The sequence below is a fragment of the Physella acuta genome, unplaced genomic scaffold, assembly GCF_028476545.2.
Source record: "Physella acuta isolate Inbredline_101_S28 unplaced genomic scaffold, ASM2847654v3 ptg000160l, whole genome shotgun sequence".
NCBI classification, from domain to species: Eukaryota; Metazoa; Mollusca; class Gastropoda; family Physidae; genus Physella; species Physella acuta.
The window spans coordinates 283,696-300,800 of NW_026731679.1; the positions used below are offsets into that span (position 1 = coordinate 283,696).

A 17,105-nucleotide genomic window follows, 5' to 3' on the forward strand; every position below is an offset into this window, starting at 1 on the left:
GTCAAATTTTATTATTATTGTCTTTCTATTTCTAACAACACTTTCTGTATGTAAATTCCAAGGAGGCCAATCTGTTTTGAATGCTGGGGTGTATTTTACTCTCTTGTGATGCTCCAAACCCTGTACCTGCAAGTTAGGTAAGGTCAGTGTCAGATAACTTTTGCTTGTAACGACTCCAGTTACAAAGGAAATATTTGACATTTTAAACACTTGTTTTACTATTTTTATCAATTACAAGTTAAACAAAATTTATAAAAATGATTGATTTATGGATGTTTTGCAGAAGTGAGTCGTTTTCTCAAAAAATATGGTTTTGCAGAAGTGAGTCGTTTTCTCAAAAAATATGGTTTTGCAGAAGTGAGTCGTTTTCTCAAAAAATATGGTTTTGCCATAAACTTCTATAGCCCAACTGCACACAAAGTGCACAATCTGTTCTCAGATAACACTAACAATTTTTATCTATAGTCAGTTATAAATTCAGCTGGATGTAGCATGTTTACTCTATCATTAGCAGGTTTATGTCATTGTGTCACCCCCCCCCCCCCTCCCCCTCAGCGCCCTTGTCGTCGAGATTGGTCAACTTTCCTCTTAAAAGACTAATTAACTCACTCTAATTATTATTTAAGTGGAATTATCATTTTTCTGTATACATTTTTCCCTTTTTTTTCTTGGTGTCACTCCCCTAAATGGGGTCACCCGGTGTGTTCCGCATTTAAAACAGCCTGTTTTATCCTGATTGAGCAATGGAGTTAACTCATTTGTAAGTTTGTCCTTGCCACATGAATTCAAGTTATTTAACCTTAGTATTGTGAAAATTGTTAGTTCATTTAATAACCCAGCTAAAAGCATGCCACATACATAATGGGGAAATAGAAATCGATTGCAACACACAACTCAAATAGAATCTAAAAATTGTCACATTTTATTGCTGTGACAAAAGTAATTTAAATATTTATTTAAGAAATTAACAACAACTAAAAAGCAAACAGGGAAAAATATTGATAAACAAAACTATCAGATTATTCATAATACCGCTTATTAGTTGACACCTTAAAATACAATACACATTTTCGATAATCAAAAATGATTATTATTTTAAAAAATAAAATTTAATGTAGAGTAAACGCTACTAATTTTAGTCGTGATGGCTGCCAGTAATAACAAAGCCTAGAGAAAAATTAAAATTTTATCAATATGGAAAACTGTGATGCTTTTCCAATTTTACGTGACATTTTATAAAAATATGGTAAATATATATAAATGTATAATAAGTTTTATAAATAATTCTTAATAAAAAATACTTCTAATACTATCCGTAACACTGCAGATTAACTTGAGTTTCTACACACATTTTTAATATAATTTTTTTAAACTGAAGGCTTAAATCCTCATTAAAAATGTGCATCACGTTAGTTGAAAAATTACAGAATCAGCAATATGAAAAAATTTAGTAAAGAAAAGCAGAAATACTTTTGTTTTCATCATGTTTTTTTTTAAAAATTAACAGTACACAATGCATATGTAAATGTGCATAAAGACCTAATATCCACCTTAGCTACATGTAGTAATTTAGTAAAATGTTGTGTTGGATATGACTAGTGATAAAAGAAACACATATTTGAACTAAGGTACAGTATACACTTTAAAATCTAACTGTAGAACTGTTGCACAAGTTTGATAAATAACAACATAGAACAGGGGTCGGCAACCTTTTGAAGTGGAAGAACCAAAAGTTACTTTTTTTTTTTTTAATTTCCCAGGTTTTGAAGAGCCACTAACATTTTTTTATTTCAAATATTTTTTTTTATTAAGATTATTAGTATTTGTGCTAGGAGCTGGAGAGCCCCATCTAGATATCTTCGCGAGCCGCAGGTTGCCGACCCCTGAGATAGATTAATAAAAATGGGGTTTAAGTCTTGATTGCTAAACGCAGCTTGCTATAAGTGAATCATTAAACTCGATGGCAATTTATAGAATTGTGATAGGTGAAATTATTTTTCATAAACGTTTTTTTAACTACATCTATCTATCTATCTTCTATCTATCTATATATATAATAAACCGGTAGTGATCTCCCCTAAACTTTCTCGAATATTCTTATATAAAGCAACAGGGGATGGTAACTGGGGATATAGTTATGATTTTTAATCCATTTTAAATACTGAAACTTTTAAAAATAGAATAGAATCTCAGTAAAAAACAATTGCGCACCAAGCGAACGCCTAATAAAGGTGTGTATAATAGTGCGCAATAGTATTAGTACTTAATAAATTTACATTAGTTTTTTGAGAAATCGGAAGTAGCGTAAATTACTACTTCCGGTCAACGGAAATTACTCAAAATTTAACAGAAGGTAGAGAATTAGATCTTTTACTTACATGTGAAATTTCATTTATCTATCTGAAATAGTACTCAAGTTATAGGCTTTTGAAAAACTCAAAGTAGAAAAAGTACCACTTCCGGTTGTCGGAAATCGCTCAAAAGTTGATACGGATCTACGATTTTGATATAATACTTATATTTGAAATTTCATCAACCTAGCTGTAACGGTACTCAAGTTATCGTGTTTACACACGGACACACAGACACACACAGACACACACACACACAGACATACGGACAAGATTGCAAAATTATGTTTTTCCGTATCAGTGAGGTGTAAAAAATCTCGATTTTTTTTTGCACGATTACAATACTTTCTCTATAATACGTATATACGAGAAAGTAAAAAGCAATGTATGTCTGTGTGTCTGTCCTTTATGCATTACTACACCTCTCATCACATCGCCGTGAAACTTTGGGAAGTTGTTGAGAATATTCCTGGGGAGGTTTCTGCGAAAAATAAATTTCAAATTCGCAGGGGTGGCGCCCCGGCAGGGCGCGATTTGTTTTTCTCTATGTACGGTATATAAAAATAAAAAGTCGATTTTGGTTTGACATCTTTCATCTGATAGCCATGAGACTTTGGGGAGTTCATAATAACACTCTAAGGAAGGGTTCTGTAAAAAAATAATTTTTAATTTCGCAAGGGCGGCGCCACGGGAGGGTGCGATTTTTCTCTATATACGGTATATAAAAATAAAAGTCGATTTTGGTTTGGCATCGTTCATCCGATAGTCATGAAACTTTGGGGAGTTGATTATAACACTCTAGTGAAGGCTTCTGTAAACAAATATATTTTAATTCCGCAAGGGCGGCGCCACAGGAAGGTGCGATTTTTCTTTATATACGGTGTATAAAAATAAAAGTCTATTTCGGTTTCACACCGTTCATCCTTATAACTTGAAACTTTGGGGAGATGATTAGATCACTCAATGGTAGGGTTCTGCAAAAAAAAATATAGTTTAATATTGCAAGGGCGGCGCTTCCCCCCCCCCCCCCCCCCGAGAGGTGGGGGAGCGATTTTTTTCTCTATAAAAGGTATATAGAAAATAAAACTCGGATGCGGTTCTTTAAGAAGTAGATGAGAATACTCCCGAGAATATTTCTGCGAAAAAGAAAACTAAAGATTCTTATGGGCGGCGCCATATAGGGTACAACTTTCGTCAATACACGGTTGGGCGCCCAGAGTTTTAGAGCGACTATGTTGGCACTTGGAAATCCTTATGTACAGTTTCGTCACCTTGCGAAAGATGAAAAAATAACTTTTTGAATATGAGGAGCCTACTGTAGAGTTTCGTCACTTTGCGAATGATGCAATAAGCATCTATTATTAGACGATCCAGTCAGAAATTGAGATCGAGCATCTAATAATACACCATTAGTAACGCTACCATATTGCATCAGTCACACTGATGTTTAAGGGCATGGGCGGGTGTACTTTTCGTCATAAATCCACTAAATCATCGATTTCCCACTTTTACTTGATCTATACAGAATAACCATCGTTGAATCTAAAAATGACATTGTTATGACCCTAAAATTAGTATTTAATTATGAAAAACCGGGTTCAATGTAGTGTGTACAGGGTCTTTTGTTTAATTTTTTAGTAAAAATAGCAATTTTTCGACCTAGAAAAGTACTATTAGGCTTCGCGGAAACCTAATGTGTTTCATATCAATGGAAAGGCCGTGACCTCCTTTCTTTATTTGTTCTAAAATTAAATGACCAATCAAAATACCTATTTTAATGTGATTATTTTTCTACGTCATAAAGTTGTTTATTTTACTCAGTCGGGTTTTTCCGGTATGCAAATTTTTGACCTCAATTTTTTCATTGGCATACGGCGGCGGAAGCTAGTTAGCGATTGGTCGTTTCGCTTCGTAAGTAAACATTCCCTTAGTTTCAGCGCGTTGCTAAGTTTGATCTAGTTTTGTTTCTCTAAGCTTCTGTAAAATACTTACATTATTTTAACATATAATTATTTCAATTAAATATACTATTAACAGTTTAGATTAGTTTGTGTGAATTATCATAAGCAGTGAGGCGATTTAATTTGTTTCTCTTTCGATAATGCGTAGAACAAAACACTCGCTAAAAATAGATACACTACACACATCTAACTAATTTACTAAAGCTAGGGCACGTCCGAATGCAACTGATTGCAGCTACCTCCACTCAATCTAGCACTATTCAGACAAGCACTGGTGCAGATGTAATATGCACATTTACTAAGAAACTGCGGCAATGTAAGACACAGTTTTTACAGACAGAAGAAAGCACTGTTACATCTCGTACTGGTAGTACTAATTGTAAACCACAGCCATGCAGAATTATTGTCGACTGTGATTTGCTTCTTCATGTTATCAATACATGTGATGTAGTAGCTACTATTGATGAAAAAAGTGTAAAGGGTTTGCTTCAAGCATGGTGTGGCAGTAATAAAAATGTTGTAAACCGTAAATATACAACTGCAAAAGAATCCAGAACAAGGCCTTTCACAATAAACAAAGACATCGTCTTATCATAATTGGCTTTAGACATGAGACCATGCAAAATATACTTCTGTTTCTGCGATAGCATAATTCAATTTTGGGCCCAGGCATGCTATAGCATTGCTGTCAAAAGAAGGAAACCATAGTCGAAGACTCAGTGAAGGACGCGAAAAAAGACGCCATGACAACAGCTTTACTACAACTCTAGGTAAAACAAAGAGCGCCAGAAAAAAATAAAACTAACAGCCGAACAAGCTCAGAAGGAATATATTCAGCAGCACCAAACTTCAGGCTATAAATGTGGTCGATTTTAGTGACATACAGCGATAAATTTTCATTTTTTGCAACTTTTTGTTAGTTTTTTGCGTTTTTCTCAGTTTGATGTTTTTTTGTACAATTGTTGAAATAACTTTGTTAATAATTATCAGAACTGAACTAAATTTGCTCCAGTTACTCTTTATATATGTTCAAATAAAACTGATAGAACACTTTTGGAATTTTTGTAACAAAAAATTTTTTTGTTGTTGAAATAGTGAAAAAATTGGACGAAATAATGAAATTTTTACAGTGATGTTTGAAAAAAAAAGTAAAAAAAAAACTATTTTCTTTTTTGAAAATGTAATCTATCAGAAGTCTTAAACACATGTGTCTGCAGACTATATTAAGCTTTCATGAAATTTGTACAAACCATTTTTGAGTTATTTCCATTTAAAAATCGTCAATAAAATCCAATATGGCCGCCGTCACCATGGCAACGCAAGATTTAAAAAATTAAAAAAAATATTTTTATGCTTAACTCTTTTAGTTATAACTATTAGCCAAGTATTACATCTTTAGACTCGGAAATAAGAAAGTTGGTACTCATCACCCGCCCATGCCCTTAAAACACGTCAAAAAAATCCTGTTCATTTGTGTCACTTTAGCGAATAACGAAATGTGCATCATTGTTTACAGGATGCTATTTGGTACTCTGGTGCCTGTTAGTTTTAAGGAGCCAGGGGCCGTACGCTGCGCCTATGCGATAGTGTAATCGATGGGGGGGGGGGGGGGGGCTCTTGAGAGCGTCCCTCTACGTCCCTGACACATGGGTGGTCACCGAAGTGTGTTCTACCTCATTATGTCGGTGAGTGAATAATGTACGCATAAGGTTTTCAAGCGGTAGTGTAGGCAAACCCGAGTCCCGATATTTATGATCCAAGCGCAGGCATTGTTTACATTTAAATAACTAACTTTTAGAAAATAAGGTCACGAGTCTAAGAATATAGGATTGGTAATGCATGGATGAATCCCTTATTATCTATTTCGTCGGACTGTCTTCTATTCCCGCGGCAACGCGCGGGGACGTGTACGCTAGTATTATATAAAGTTGCAAATGTGTATGTACATACTGATAAAATGACAGGGGTACTAAACTATCAAAAACTTTTATGTAAATATTACAAATGTGTAGTTTTTTTTAAAAAAAACCTCAACTTGACATTTCCCTATTTCAGGATCTTATTTATCTTACAGTGTGGCTTCATGGCAGTAACTCCAGTTACAAATGAAATATTTGACATTTTAAACACTTGTTTTACTGTGTTTTTACAAGCTTTTATTTAACTCACTTCCTCGTCAGTCGTCAGTCGTTAGTCTAGACCGAAACGCAGGAGTGAAAATTCGGAAACTTCTACTTGACCGATACGATTCACATTTGACACGTGGGTCTAAACATGAAGATAATGCAATCTGAAACTAAATTTGACTTAATTGGATGCCTAATTAATTTTTTATGAATTAATTAAAATTTGGACCGAATTAGTAGGCATGTCTAGTCAACCACACCACACGCGTCATCACCTTCAATAGCTGCGCCATCACGTAATGGCTGCGTTCAAAAACTATTGCGCGCCTACTGAACGTGATGTTCAGTAGGCGCGCAATGGTTTTTAGTCATGTAACTCTATTGTAAATAAAACTTGTAAAGTACTGAAAAAAAATTCATAAAAAACGTTTTAATAACAAGCTTTTATGTAATGATGCACTAAAAAGTAGAAAATAAATTATAGACTTTTATTTAAATAACTATAAAGAAAAGCGTGGGTGTCTTCCTTAACATTAGTAAAGGTATCCAATAGATACTAAAGTGACCCACGCTTTTCTTTATAGTTATTTAAATAGTAGTCTATAATTTATTTTCTACTTTTTAGTGCATCATTACATAAAAGCTTGTTATTAAAACGTTTTTTATGAATTTTTTTTTATCAATTACAAGTAAAATAAAATGTTCTGCAGTCGTGAGTCGTTTTCTTAAAAAACAATGGTTTTGATATAGGCCTAAACTTTATAGCCCAACTGCACAAAAAGTGCACAATCTATATATATATAATTATCTTCTTGAAGACGATAGCAAACACCAAGCTGTAAGCACGCTCCCTACCCTACCACCCCCACCCCTACATGGTCTGGTGAACTGTGGTTCATGCTAAACTAAATGTGTACAATCGTAGAGCCAGGTTTAGTGACGGCTATTAGGGGCAGATAATGTAGTTTGAAACGATTTTAACTTAGGGGAGGTAACTAAGAGGAGTTTGCTTTCAGGGGGGGGGGTGTATCGTCCTTAACGACCATCTGATAGTGTTTTAAAGCAAATATTTTCAGTGGCAGCATTGGTACTGTCGAATTCACAAATTATGAATTACTGAAAAATAGAAAATAAAACAACTAAATAGCGGCGCATGATACGCCGTGGGTCGGCTCGTCCAAATTATTACTATTATAAAAGCTTATAAAGTAAGTTTAAGGTGCCAGAAAGTAGGTTCGAGTATCCATAACTTAGGTTACTCCTTTTTTTATGATTTTTACCTCCCCTCCCCTCCATCCAAAATCTTGTCTGAACTCTGTCAACATAGAGTATTTTAATTATTTTCTATTACAATTTGTTAGAACAGTTTTCTAAATCGCAAATTATCGGCTAAAATTCGTTTTCTAACATTGCTTTTTTAATAATGCAAAAGTGTGACGTAACACTATCTGACATTCCCCCCTCCCCCATCATCATACACCCGTCAAAAATTACGGACCCCCCTCCCCCTTACGAGTGTGACGTCATTTATAGACGACACCTTGGCCTGTAGCTGTATGGATCTTGGATTTTGCTTGTTTGTGTAGTTGTATAACATAAGTGTGCTTAAAACAGTGGGTGGGGAAGCATTTTAGGACACTTCCGCCTTAATTGCGAAACGGAAAATTAATTATATCAAACAACTATATATAAAGTCGGTGATAAATGACTAAACTAATGAAAATGAAATACATGAGCTTATTTTGTGTTCAGCGTTTGTCAGAATAAAGAGGAAGTATTATGATCGTGCTGGATAATTAACAGATATTTTGAAAGTTTTTTACAATCTTTCACCTCTCTACTTGATCATGGAAAAGGAAACACTTTGCGATTTTGCCTTATGTCTGTAAACACGATTACTTGACAGAGGCGTAGCGACCTCTCCCGGCGCCCGGGGACGAACTTTCAACTTAGTGCCCCCTATATATGATAATATATATATATATATATATATATATATATATATATATATATATATATATATATATATATATATATATATATATATATATATATATATATGTATATATATATATATATATATATATATATATATATATATATATATATATATATATGTATATATATATATATATATATATATATGCGTGATAGTCCGGATAAGACTTAATAATTACGGTGTATTAAATATAGAAAGCCGTGTTACATTTTTGTTAAAGCTGTCCTCGAAGAACTGGATGATCTAATATGATCTAGAAAAATTATAGGAGGACTCAACTATGACGTATGAAACCAAAAGTGGCGCAGAACAGCTACAGACATGCGTATTGAATTTTAACGTCATAGTTTTATTACATTTCTGGAATGTCATTCTTGGAAACATTCAGTGGCATAGCCAGGAATTGGTAATGGGAGGGGTTCAAGCATTTTTCCATATCAATACAAACCTATAACCCCCCACAGGGCCGGCGCTACATATAAGGCGAACTAGGCGGTCGCCTAGGTTGCTGTCCATAGGGGGGCGCCTAAATGGGTTGGAAAAATAAATTGAAAGTTTGAGGGGGGGGGATGTACAAATCGAAATTGTGAGGGGTGCAAATCGAAAGCTAGAGGGGGAGTGGAGTTAGTGCAAATAGGAAGTTTGAGGGGGATTTCAATCGAAAGTTTTTTGAGAGGGGTCCTAATCGAAAATTTGTCCGCGGGAAGGGTCGCTACGCCTCTGATAATACGGGGGTACTGGGGGGTGCTTTTAATAAGTTTTGCCCCAAAATTAGGTGTTTTGAACGGACACGAATTTTAAAAATTTTTAATAAATTGTTTTGAAGATATGCACTTAAAATTTTTAGCTGCGTGCCCCAAAATATGGAAGAAGATTATGAATTCATTATTTATTGGGCTTAAAATATAATAGTTTATGGATGGTGGAAAACCTACGAGGGGGTTAATTTTTCAAGATGGCCGCCGTTTTCATAGTTACCAAGAAATTTCCAAGAATTTTTTTTTGTGGGAATGCATATGCGGATGTATCTTAATAAAGCTGTAAATGCAAAGAAATAACTGTTTTCTAACGAGTATTAAATAAAGTTTTTTTTTTTACCTGAGCCCCCCCCCCCCCCCCTTAAAGCTATCCCCGAAGAACTGGATGATCTAGTATGATCTAGAAAATTTATCGGAGGACTCAACTATGACGCATTACATATTTTCTTATAACTTGCGGTAACAATAAATGCTTGATTGCACATTAACTCGAATAGTTTTTTGTTATTTTTTAAACTTCAATTCTTAACTTTGCCTTGGAGGTCAGTACAATGTGTTGCATATGTTTAATGTTTAAAAGAAATTTTAAATAATTGAACATGTTGGGGCTTAATCAGCATTTCCATGTTTCAGATGGTGTAGTTCAACTATCTGCTAACCCAGGTGTGATAGACCTGGGTCTGACGTCATTGACCGTTAGGTGTGACGTCAACCAGACCAGCCAGCAGATCATGTCCGCCATCTTGTCCAGCATCGTATCACGTGCTGCCAACAGTTCCAGCCCCTACACAGAGCTGGCCTCAGTGGTCATGTTTCTAGGTCAAAGGGTCAATGTCCTGTCGTTAGAAGGGCTCACCGCCAACGGTTCCATTCAACCCACTGGTCACTTTTTTCTGGAACTACACTGGGACCATCCAAGAGATTTGCAGGCTGGACACTACTTGTGTACTGTGCAAGGTCCAGATTGCTGAAACTGACGTCACAACTAGACATCCTGCCAACGACGAGCTCCAGGACGAGATCCGACAACTAGATCAGGACTTAAAGCTGTCCAGTGAAAAACTGGCACATCTTACTCTCGACCTTTCCAACATCAACCAGATAACACAACATGTGTTGTTTAGTCCACGTTTCAGTCATAACAACTCCACCATAACAATTTCCAGAAACAGCTACATGAATGTCGATGCTGCGGAGAGTGTGTGCAAGATTTACGGAGGTTACCTTGTGGAGATAGACGACGCTGAAGAATTCGCGGCAGTACTGGCGTACTTAAACACCACTAGCTATGTGGACTCGGTCTATATCGGGATCTACAGAGATGCCCTACCAGGAGAATTTAACTAAGGCAAAGCGGGACAACAGCACCTTTTTATGTTGGCCGAGGAACAGCCGATGGATGATACAGAATATGAATGTGTGTATCTGTTAAAGAGATTTAACTGGAAGATGGTCACGTATTTTTGCATTAACCATTATCAGGTTTTGTGCGAGTTTCCGCGTGCCGTTTAAATATTGTTTAAATATTGTTTAAATATTGTTTAAATATTGTTTAAATATTGTTTAAATATTGTTTAAATATTGTTTAAATATTGTTTAAATATTGTTTAAATATTGTTTAAATATTGTTTAAATATTGTTTAAATATTGTTTAAATATTGTTTAAATATTGTTTAAATATTGTTTAAATACTGTTTAAATATTGTTTAAATATTGTTTAAATATTGTTTAAATATTGTTTAAATATTGTTTAAATATTGTTTAAACATTGTTTAAATATTGTTTAAATATTGTTTAAATATTGTTTAAATATTGTTTAAATATTGTTTAAATATTGTTTAAATATTGTTTAAATATTGTTTAAATATAGTTTAAATATTGTTTAAATATTGTTTAAATATTGTTTAAATATTGTTTAAATATTGTTTAAATATTGTTTAAATATTGTTTAAACATTGTTTAAATATTGTTTAGACATTGTTTAAATATTGTGTAACCCTCACTCAGTGGGGATGCTTTTACCCACTGAGGTGTTGTGGTTAAGACGGGCTGACCCTGAGATTTAGAACACACTGACACCGACAGTTGTTGTCAAGTACTCGCTTTATTTACTGCATCGAGCCATGACAGCGATGCAACATAGTAGTACGACAATTTCAAAGAGAAAATACTGAAGCAACAAGAAACCAAGAAAACAAAACTGTAGCCCTAAAACAGAGGCGTATCCAGGTTTTCGTTGTAGGGGGAGCGAAATGAGCAAAAAAAGGCGCCGAGTTTTTAACACGTTCTATGTACGTGTATTAAATACATATATATAAATATATATATATATATATTTATATATACATATATAATTACTGGCTGTATGTCATTACTTCGCTATGATGTAAAATAAATTGTAGGTAGCACTTGAAGAAATAAGAAAAAAAAACACAATGTAGGCCGACAAAACAAAAAATGTATCAATCTAAACAATATATATATACACTACAACCAAAAACAATAAACGCAATACAATCTGTTTTGTAATTCTTGTAAAAAAAATTTACATAATAATTCCTGGGACATTAATTTAGACAAGCGAAATAAGGGAAATAATCCCGCTCTTAATATAAAAATGTATATATCTACATATTTATTTATAAATGTCAAAACAAATCAAATCAATAATTACTTTAGAATGTAATAAAGTTGTTTAACAATATTCGTGTTGACAATTTTTTTTTGTCTACAATCAGAATTAAATATATCGTCATCATAAATGCTAAAGTATTACAGCATAATGAAACTTTTTAAAATCAGAGTTGGTATAAAAACACGCTTTAAAATAAAATAGAAAAACATTTTGAATAGCAGCTGACATTTAATTTACATTTAACAAAAATGTCGGTCTTTTAGTTCAGATCATACATCTTTTAATTAACTACTGCTTTTTGTGTTCTTTAAACATCATTTTTTAACATAGTGATCGGGTATGGGTTAGATCACTGTATTGATCACACACCTTTTTACTGGTAAATGCAAAAACAGTATTCACAGAGTTTCACCTGTTTCAAAAGCTATGATTCAGGCGGCAAGGTACTTTGGTAAAACGTTACGCGTTTTCCCAAATGTACTAACAGATCACTTCGGGATTAGTTGGGGGGGGTCAACTTCATTCACCACTGTCCGGTAACTTTAGGTCAATTATCCAACCCAGTGTATACCTAGGTGTGACATTAATGTCGCTCTACACAATTGTGGTGGTGAGGTATGTGTGTGTGTGGGGTGTGAGTGGGGGATGGGGGGGGGGGGGGGGGGGGATAACCAACTCAGAGTGAACATAGCGTCAGTTTTTAGATGACTGTTATAAAGATACATATTCAATTACACATATATACTGATTCAGAAATAGATTTAAATAAGTAGCAGTGGTATTATGACAATATTTTTTTTACAGAGGGGTCCATGGGGCGATGGGGGTTGTAATTGTTTCATTTAATTTGTAATCGTAATCACTATCGCCCAAACTGTCATAATACTACTACTTCATCGTGATGAGGTTGTTGACCTTGTCAAATTTTCCCCACCACTACGCAGTTTTCCCATAAGTAAATTTAAATAGAGGTGCCACATCAGTTGTATTTGTGTCTGTATTGTAATTTTTAAAATTAATTACACGATTAAAACTGTATATATAAAGTAATTATGTGTGAAGATTTATGTATAATATTTTCTAGATCAATTATTCTTAAGCAAATACATTATACAGTTGCCTTAAACTTAACACCCCTCTTGCCCAGTTGTACTACCCGTAGAGGTTTTTTAAAATTGCAATGCATCGTAATGGTTATTTTTAGAATGACAAACTTGATACAGCTGTTAATACGTGTTGTAAACGTAGACGCTACTAGACTAGTACAATTCTGCTTAATTGCTGCATGAAAAGAAATCTTGTGATTTACATAGATGTGCCGACCAAAAATAATTTTTTAACAAAAATGATTGTTTAAAACTTTGAGTTTAAAAAGTTTCCAAAAAAGGCGCCACTTTGCTGAAAATGGCCAGAGGGGGAGCGGCCGCTCCCCCTGCTCCCCCCCTGCGTACGCTACTGCCCTAAAACAAATGTAAATAAAAAGTTACATTCATGACAAAACCACGTGTAGGCTACAATATACACGGGTACAATAAAATATGTTTCGGCCAGTACACAGTACTGCCAACAAGTACCAATAAGTAGTACTACAAATAAATACTTATATAAATACTCACCCTAACTAGTGTGCACATGCAGCACTAGCAGGAATACACAAATAAGTATTTTAACAAACATAATTTATATAACAACTCTACCTTCATTAGGTCTACATCTTGGTCACCGTGTCCACAGACAGCAGCCTTGCGTGTGACTGACACGGCTAGGCACGAAACTACCCACAGTCCCATGTCACATGACATGGGACACAGGTAACATCGCTCACAAGAGCATGAAAAAAAAAACTACGTTAACAGGGCCACGGCCCCACAGGGGCCGCAACTCAATGAATTAAAACTTCATATTTTTCCCTCCCCTGGCTGGTAACCATATGTGTTACAATTGTTTAAACATTGTTTAAATATTGTTTAAACTATTTTTAAATATTGTTTAAATATTGTTTAAGTATTGTTTAAATATTGTTTAAATATTGTTTAAATATTGTTTAAATATTTTTTAAATAGGCCTATTTTTTAAATATTGTTTAAATATTGTTTAAATATTGTTTACATATTGTTTAAATATTGTTTAAATATTGTTTAAATATTGTTAAAATATTGTTAAAATATTGTTTAAATATTGTTTAAATATTGTTTAAATATTGTTTAAATATTGTTTAATTATTGTTTAAATATTGTTTAAATATTGTTTAAATATTGTTTAAATATTGTTTAAATATTGTTTAAATATTGTTTAAATATTGTTTAAATATTGTTTAATTATTGTTTAAATATTGTTTAAATATTGTTTAAATATTGTTTAAATATTATTACATCTTGCACAATTCAACCAATATAAAAATGTTATGGGTATCGCTAACATTTTGACACTTCTACTTTTTATTACGTATCTATTTTGCATATACAGAAGTTTTAAAAAAGAAAACGCTACTATATGTGAGTGGGTGAATGGATGATTTATTTTGTATTATTTTATTGTTTGCGAATCTGTGAGTAAATGGTCCACTGGGCAGCGGCTACGGGGTTTCCCCTTCCGCCCGAAGCGGTCAGTATAAAAGCTGACCGCTCGGATAATTTCGTTCTTTTTGACAGTAAAAATTTAGGTCAAGTCAGTTGTCTGTGGTCGCACTTCGTCTGATGGGGGTATTTGTTTTTTTTTTATATTGTATCTTTATGTGATTTGTATGAATGCGACTGCCGATGTGTTCTCGTTTTATTTCTTTTTCGTCTAAAACGAGATAGTGGGCATCGGCATGTCTGTTACACACGTGGTGTATTCTTTTTGTTAGTTTAAAATGTATTTTTGTATTTTCTAAACCCTTGGCGTGTTTTATACCACGTGGTTTAGGTCGTTATGTTTAGGAGGGTTTCCTAAACTGGTGTGAATGCGTGTGTGAATATACTTGATTGTTTTACATTGATAAGATGTGTTATTGTGGGTTCCCCCACGATGACTAAGATTGGCTTAGTCAATAGTCGGTTGTGTTAGACAGTAATGAGTATTTTAGTTTGCCTCGACTTTTAGGTTGCTTAAAATTAATGTGTGTGCTGTTTCGTGCAATGTAATGTTGAGTCACTTGCTTTGTGTCTGCCTTCATTGGGGCCTTAGCGGAATGTGTTAACTTCAATGTTATCAATATGGATGTGGTATAGGTAGACCAATGGCTTTGGGCTGCTCCTGGTGTAGGAAAGATTGGTTCTACAATGAATTTGTTTTACACGTTATTTTTAAGTTGCTAGTTCTTGGTTAGACAGTGGTTAGTTGTGTTTTTGAGAATTGTTTTTAGAATTGTAATAGTAGGGATTATTTTTTTCTCAAGGTGTTTTTTATATATTGTGTTTTGTTTAGTCGTGTTTTGTCCCGTTGAATTTTGCTTCGTCGTGTTTTGTTGTATATAAATTGTTTTGTTACATTCTGTTTTATGTTCTGTTTGTAGTGTGTAAATTGTTCGGTTTTGTGTCAGTAGATTTTTATCTATTCTTTATTTTATTTGATTTTATCATCGGTGCCATGTGTAAAATAAATTTGATTAATTGTTAAAAGTTTTTTTGGTTTTAATTTAGAAAAAGGTTAAGGTATTAACCAGTCTGGGTTTAGCCGGGCTTGCACTGACCGGACAGTAATAGATAAGCCAGGGAAGGGTAGATAGATTTTTGTGATCCCCTCCCCCCTAGCAGGGCTTACACTCAGGAGGATTTTTTTTGTGTTTTCTAAGCATAAGGATAACTTCCACGCTGAGGATAGGTTGGGATGTGAAAATTGCGCTTACACAAGTAGGAAGTGGCGAAAAATAAAAAAGCATCACATCAAAATGCACTTATTATCAGGAGAATCTGTCTCACCTTCAGAACTAAGATGTTCGATTCTAGAGGAAAAAGAAAATTTAGTCCAGCCTGAATTGACAGCTGAACCGGTTATAACATTATCAAAACAAAGAACCAAAAAACCTGCAGGTCAGACATTTGTTTGTGATGTTTGCCAAAATGTGTGTTTTTCAGCGGCCCATTTGTCATCTCATCAAGTAGTGCACACGCCAATGCAATGTTACATTTGTAGCAACTGTAATAGGATCTTCAGCAGTGGTAGTGTATTTGACAAACACATTCAAACACATTATAGACCCAAACCTTTTAAATGTGTCAAATGTGAACAATATTTTACAAGCAGGGATGGTCTTAACAAACACATGAGAACACATAATTCTCGTCAGATGTATACATGTGATCTTTGTGATTTCAAATCAATTTCAGATACGATGTTTGCAGCCCATTGCAGAACTCATTTAATCACAAAAACCTCTGAAGCAACAAACCGAAATGGATCAGAATTGTGTGATGTATGTCATTATGTGTTTAAATCAACAGAACACTTGTCCATGCATAAATTAGTACACACTCGCCTGAAATGCTACATTTGCACCATGTGTAACATTGGATACAACAATGACATTGATTATGATACGCACATATAAACACATTTTAAATTCAGACCGTTCCACTGTGAAATATGTGAGAAATCATACACAATGAGAAAGTGTCTTAAAGTTCACACGAGGAAACATACTGGAGAATTCTATTACACATGCGACAAGTGTGACTTCACATCGAATACAAATAGCAGTTTTGCACAACATAAGAAAAGACAACACCCCAGCACAAAACCTTTTAAATGTGATACCTGTGACTACGCAGCTATTGGCAAATCTTCTTTAACTAGGCATTTAATAACTCACACAGGGGAGAAGCCATATTGTTGTGGTCAATATGAGTACAGGTGCAATAAGCTTGGTAACTTAAATAAACACAAGAAACAAATGCACAGCATGTGATCGTGTTGTAATACTATGGCACGTCAATAATATACAAACATTTGTACTAAGTTTATTTTTTATTGAGTGCTACATGATGGATTTTTTAATCAATAAGTTCCTGCTAAACAATAAACTAAATCGCCTCCATTAAAAAACATAAAAGACCTCTGCTCTGTTATGCAGAAAAAAGCAGGAACATTTCTTTAGTTATAATTGATTTTACTTTCCAATTTAGTATTTCCTTTTACAAACTGTAAATTTTCTGCATATAAATGTATTATCTATTCACATTGCCTGATGGTTTATTATTTACTTTTAACTGTTAATTTATTAAGCAAAGATCAATACCTTTTTTTTAACTAGGTTTCAAATCTAAACTTAAAAAAAACAACTTAAAATAGGTTT

At 34.0% G+C, this 17,105-nt stretch overlaps 1 protein-coding gene across 1 annotated transcript; it reads left to right on the forward strand.

The window, feature by feature from the left end:
• Nucleotides 1-15,701: 15,701 nt before the first annotated feature.
• On the forward strand, nucleotides 15,702-16,718 carry LOC131935799 (zinc finger protein 506-like). The gene is made up of 3 exons (XM_059292455.1): nucleotides 15,702-15,843; nucleotides 16,141-16,219; nucleotides 16,379-16,718. Exons 1-3 carry the CDS (start codon nucleotides 15,702-15,704, stop codon nucleotides 16,716-16,718), a joined length of 561 nt encoding a protein of 186 aa, XP_059148438.1.
• Nucleotides 16,719-17,105: the final 387 nt, after the last annotated feature.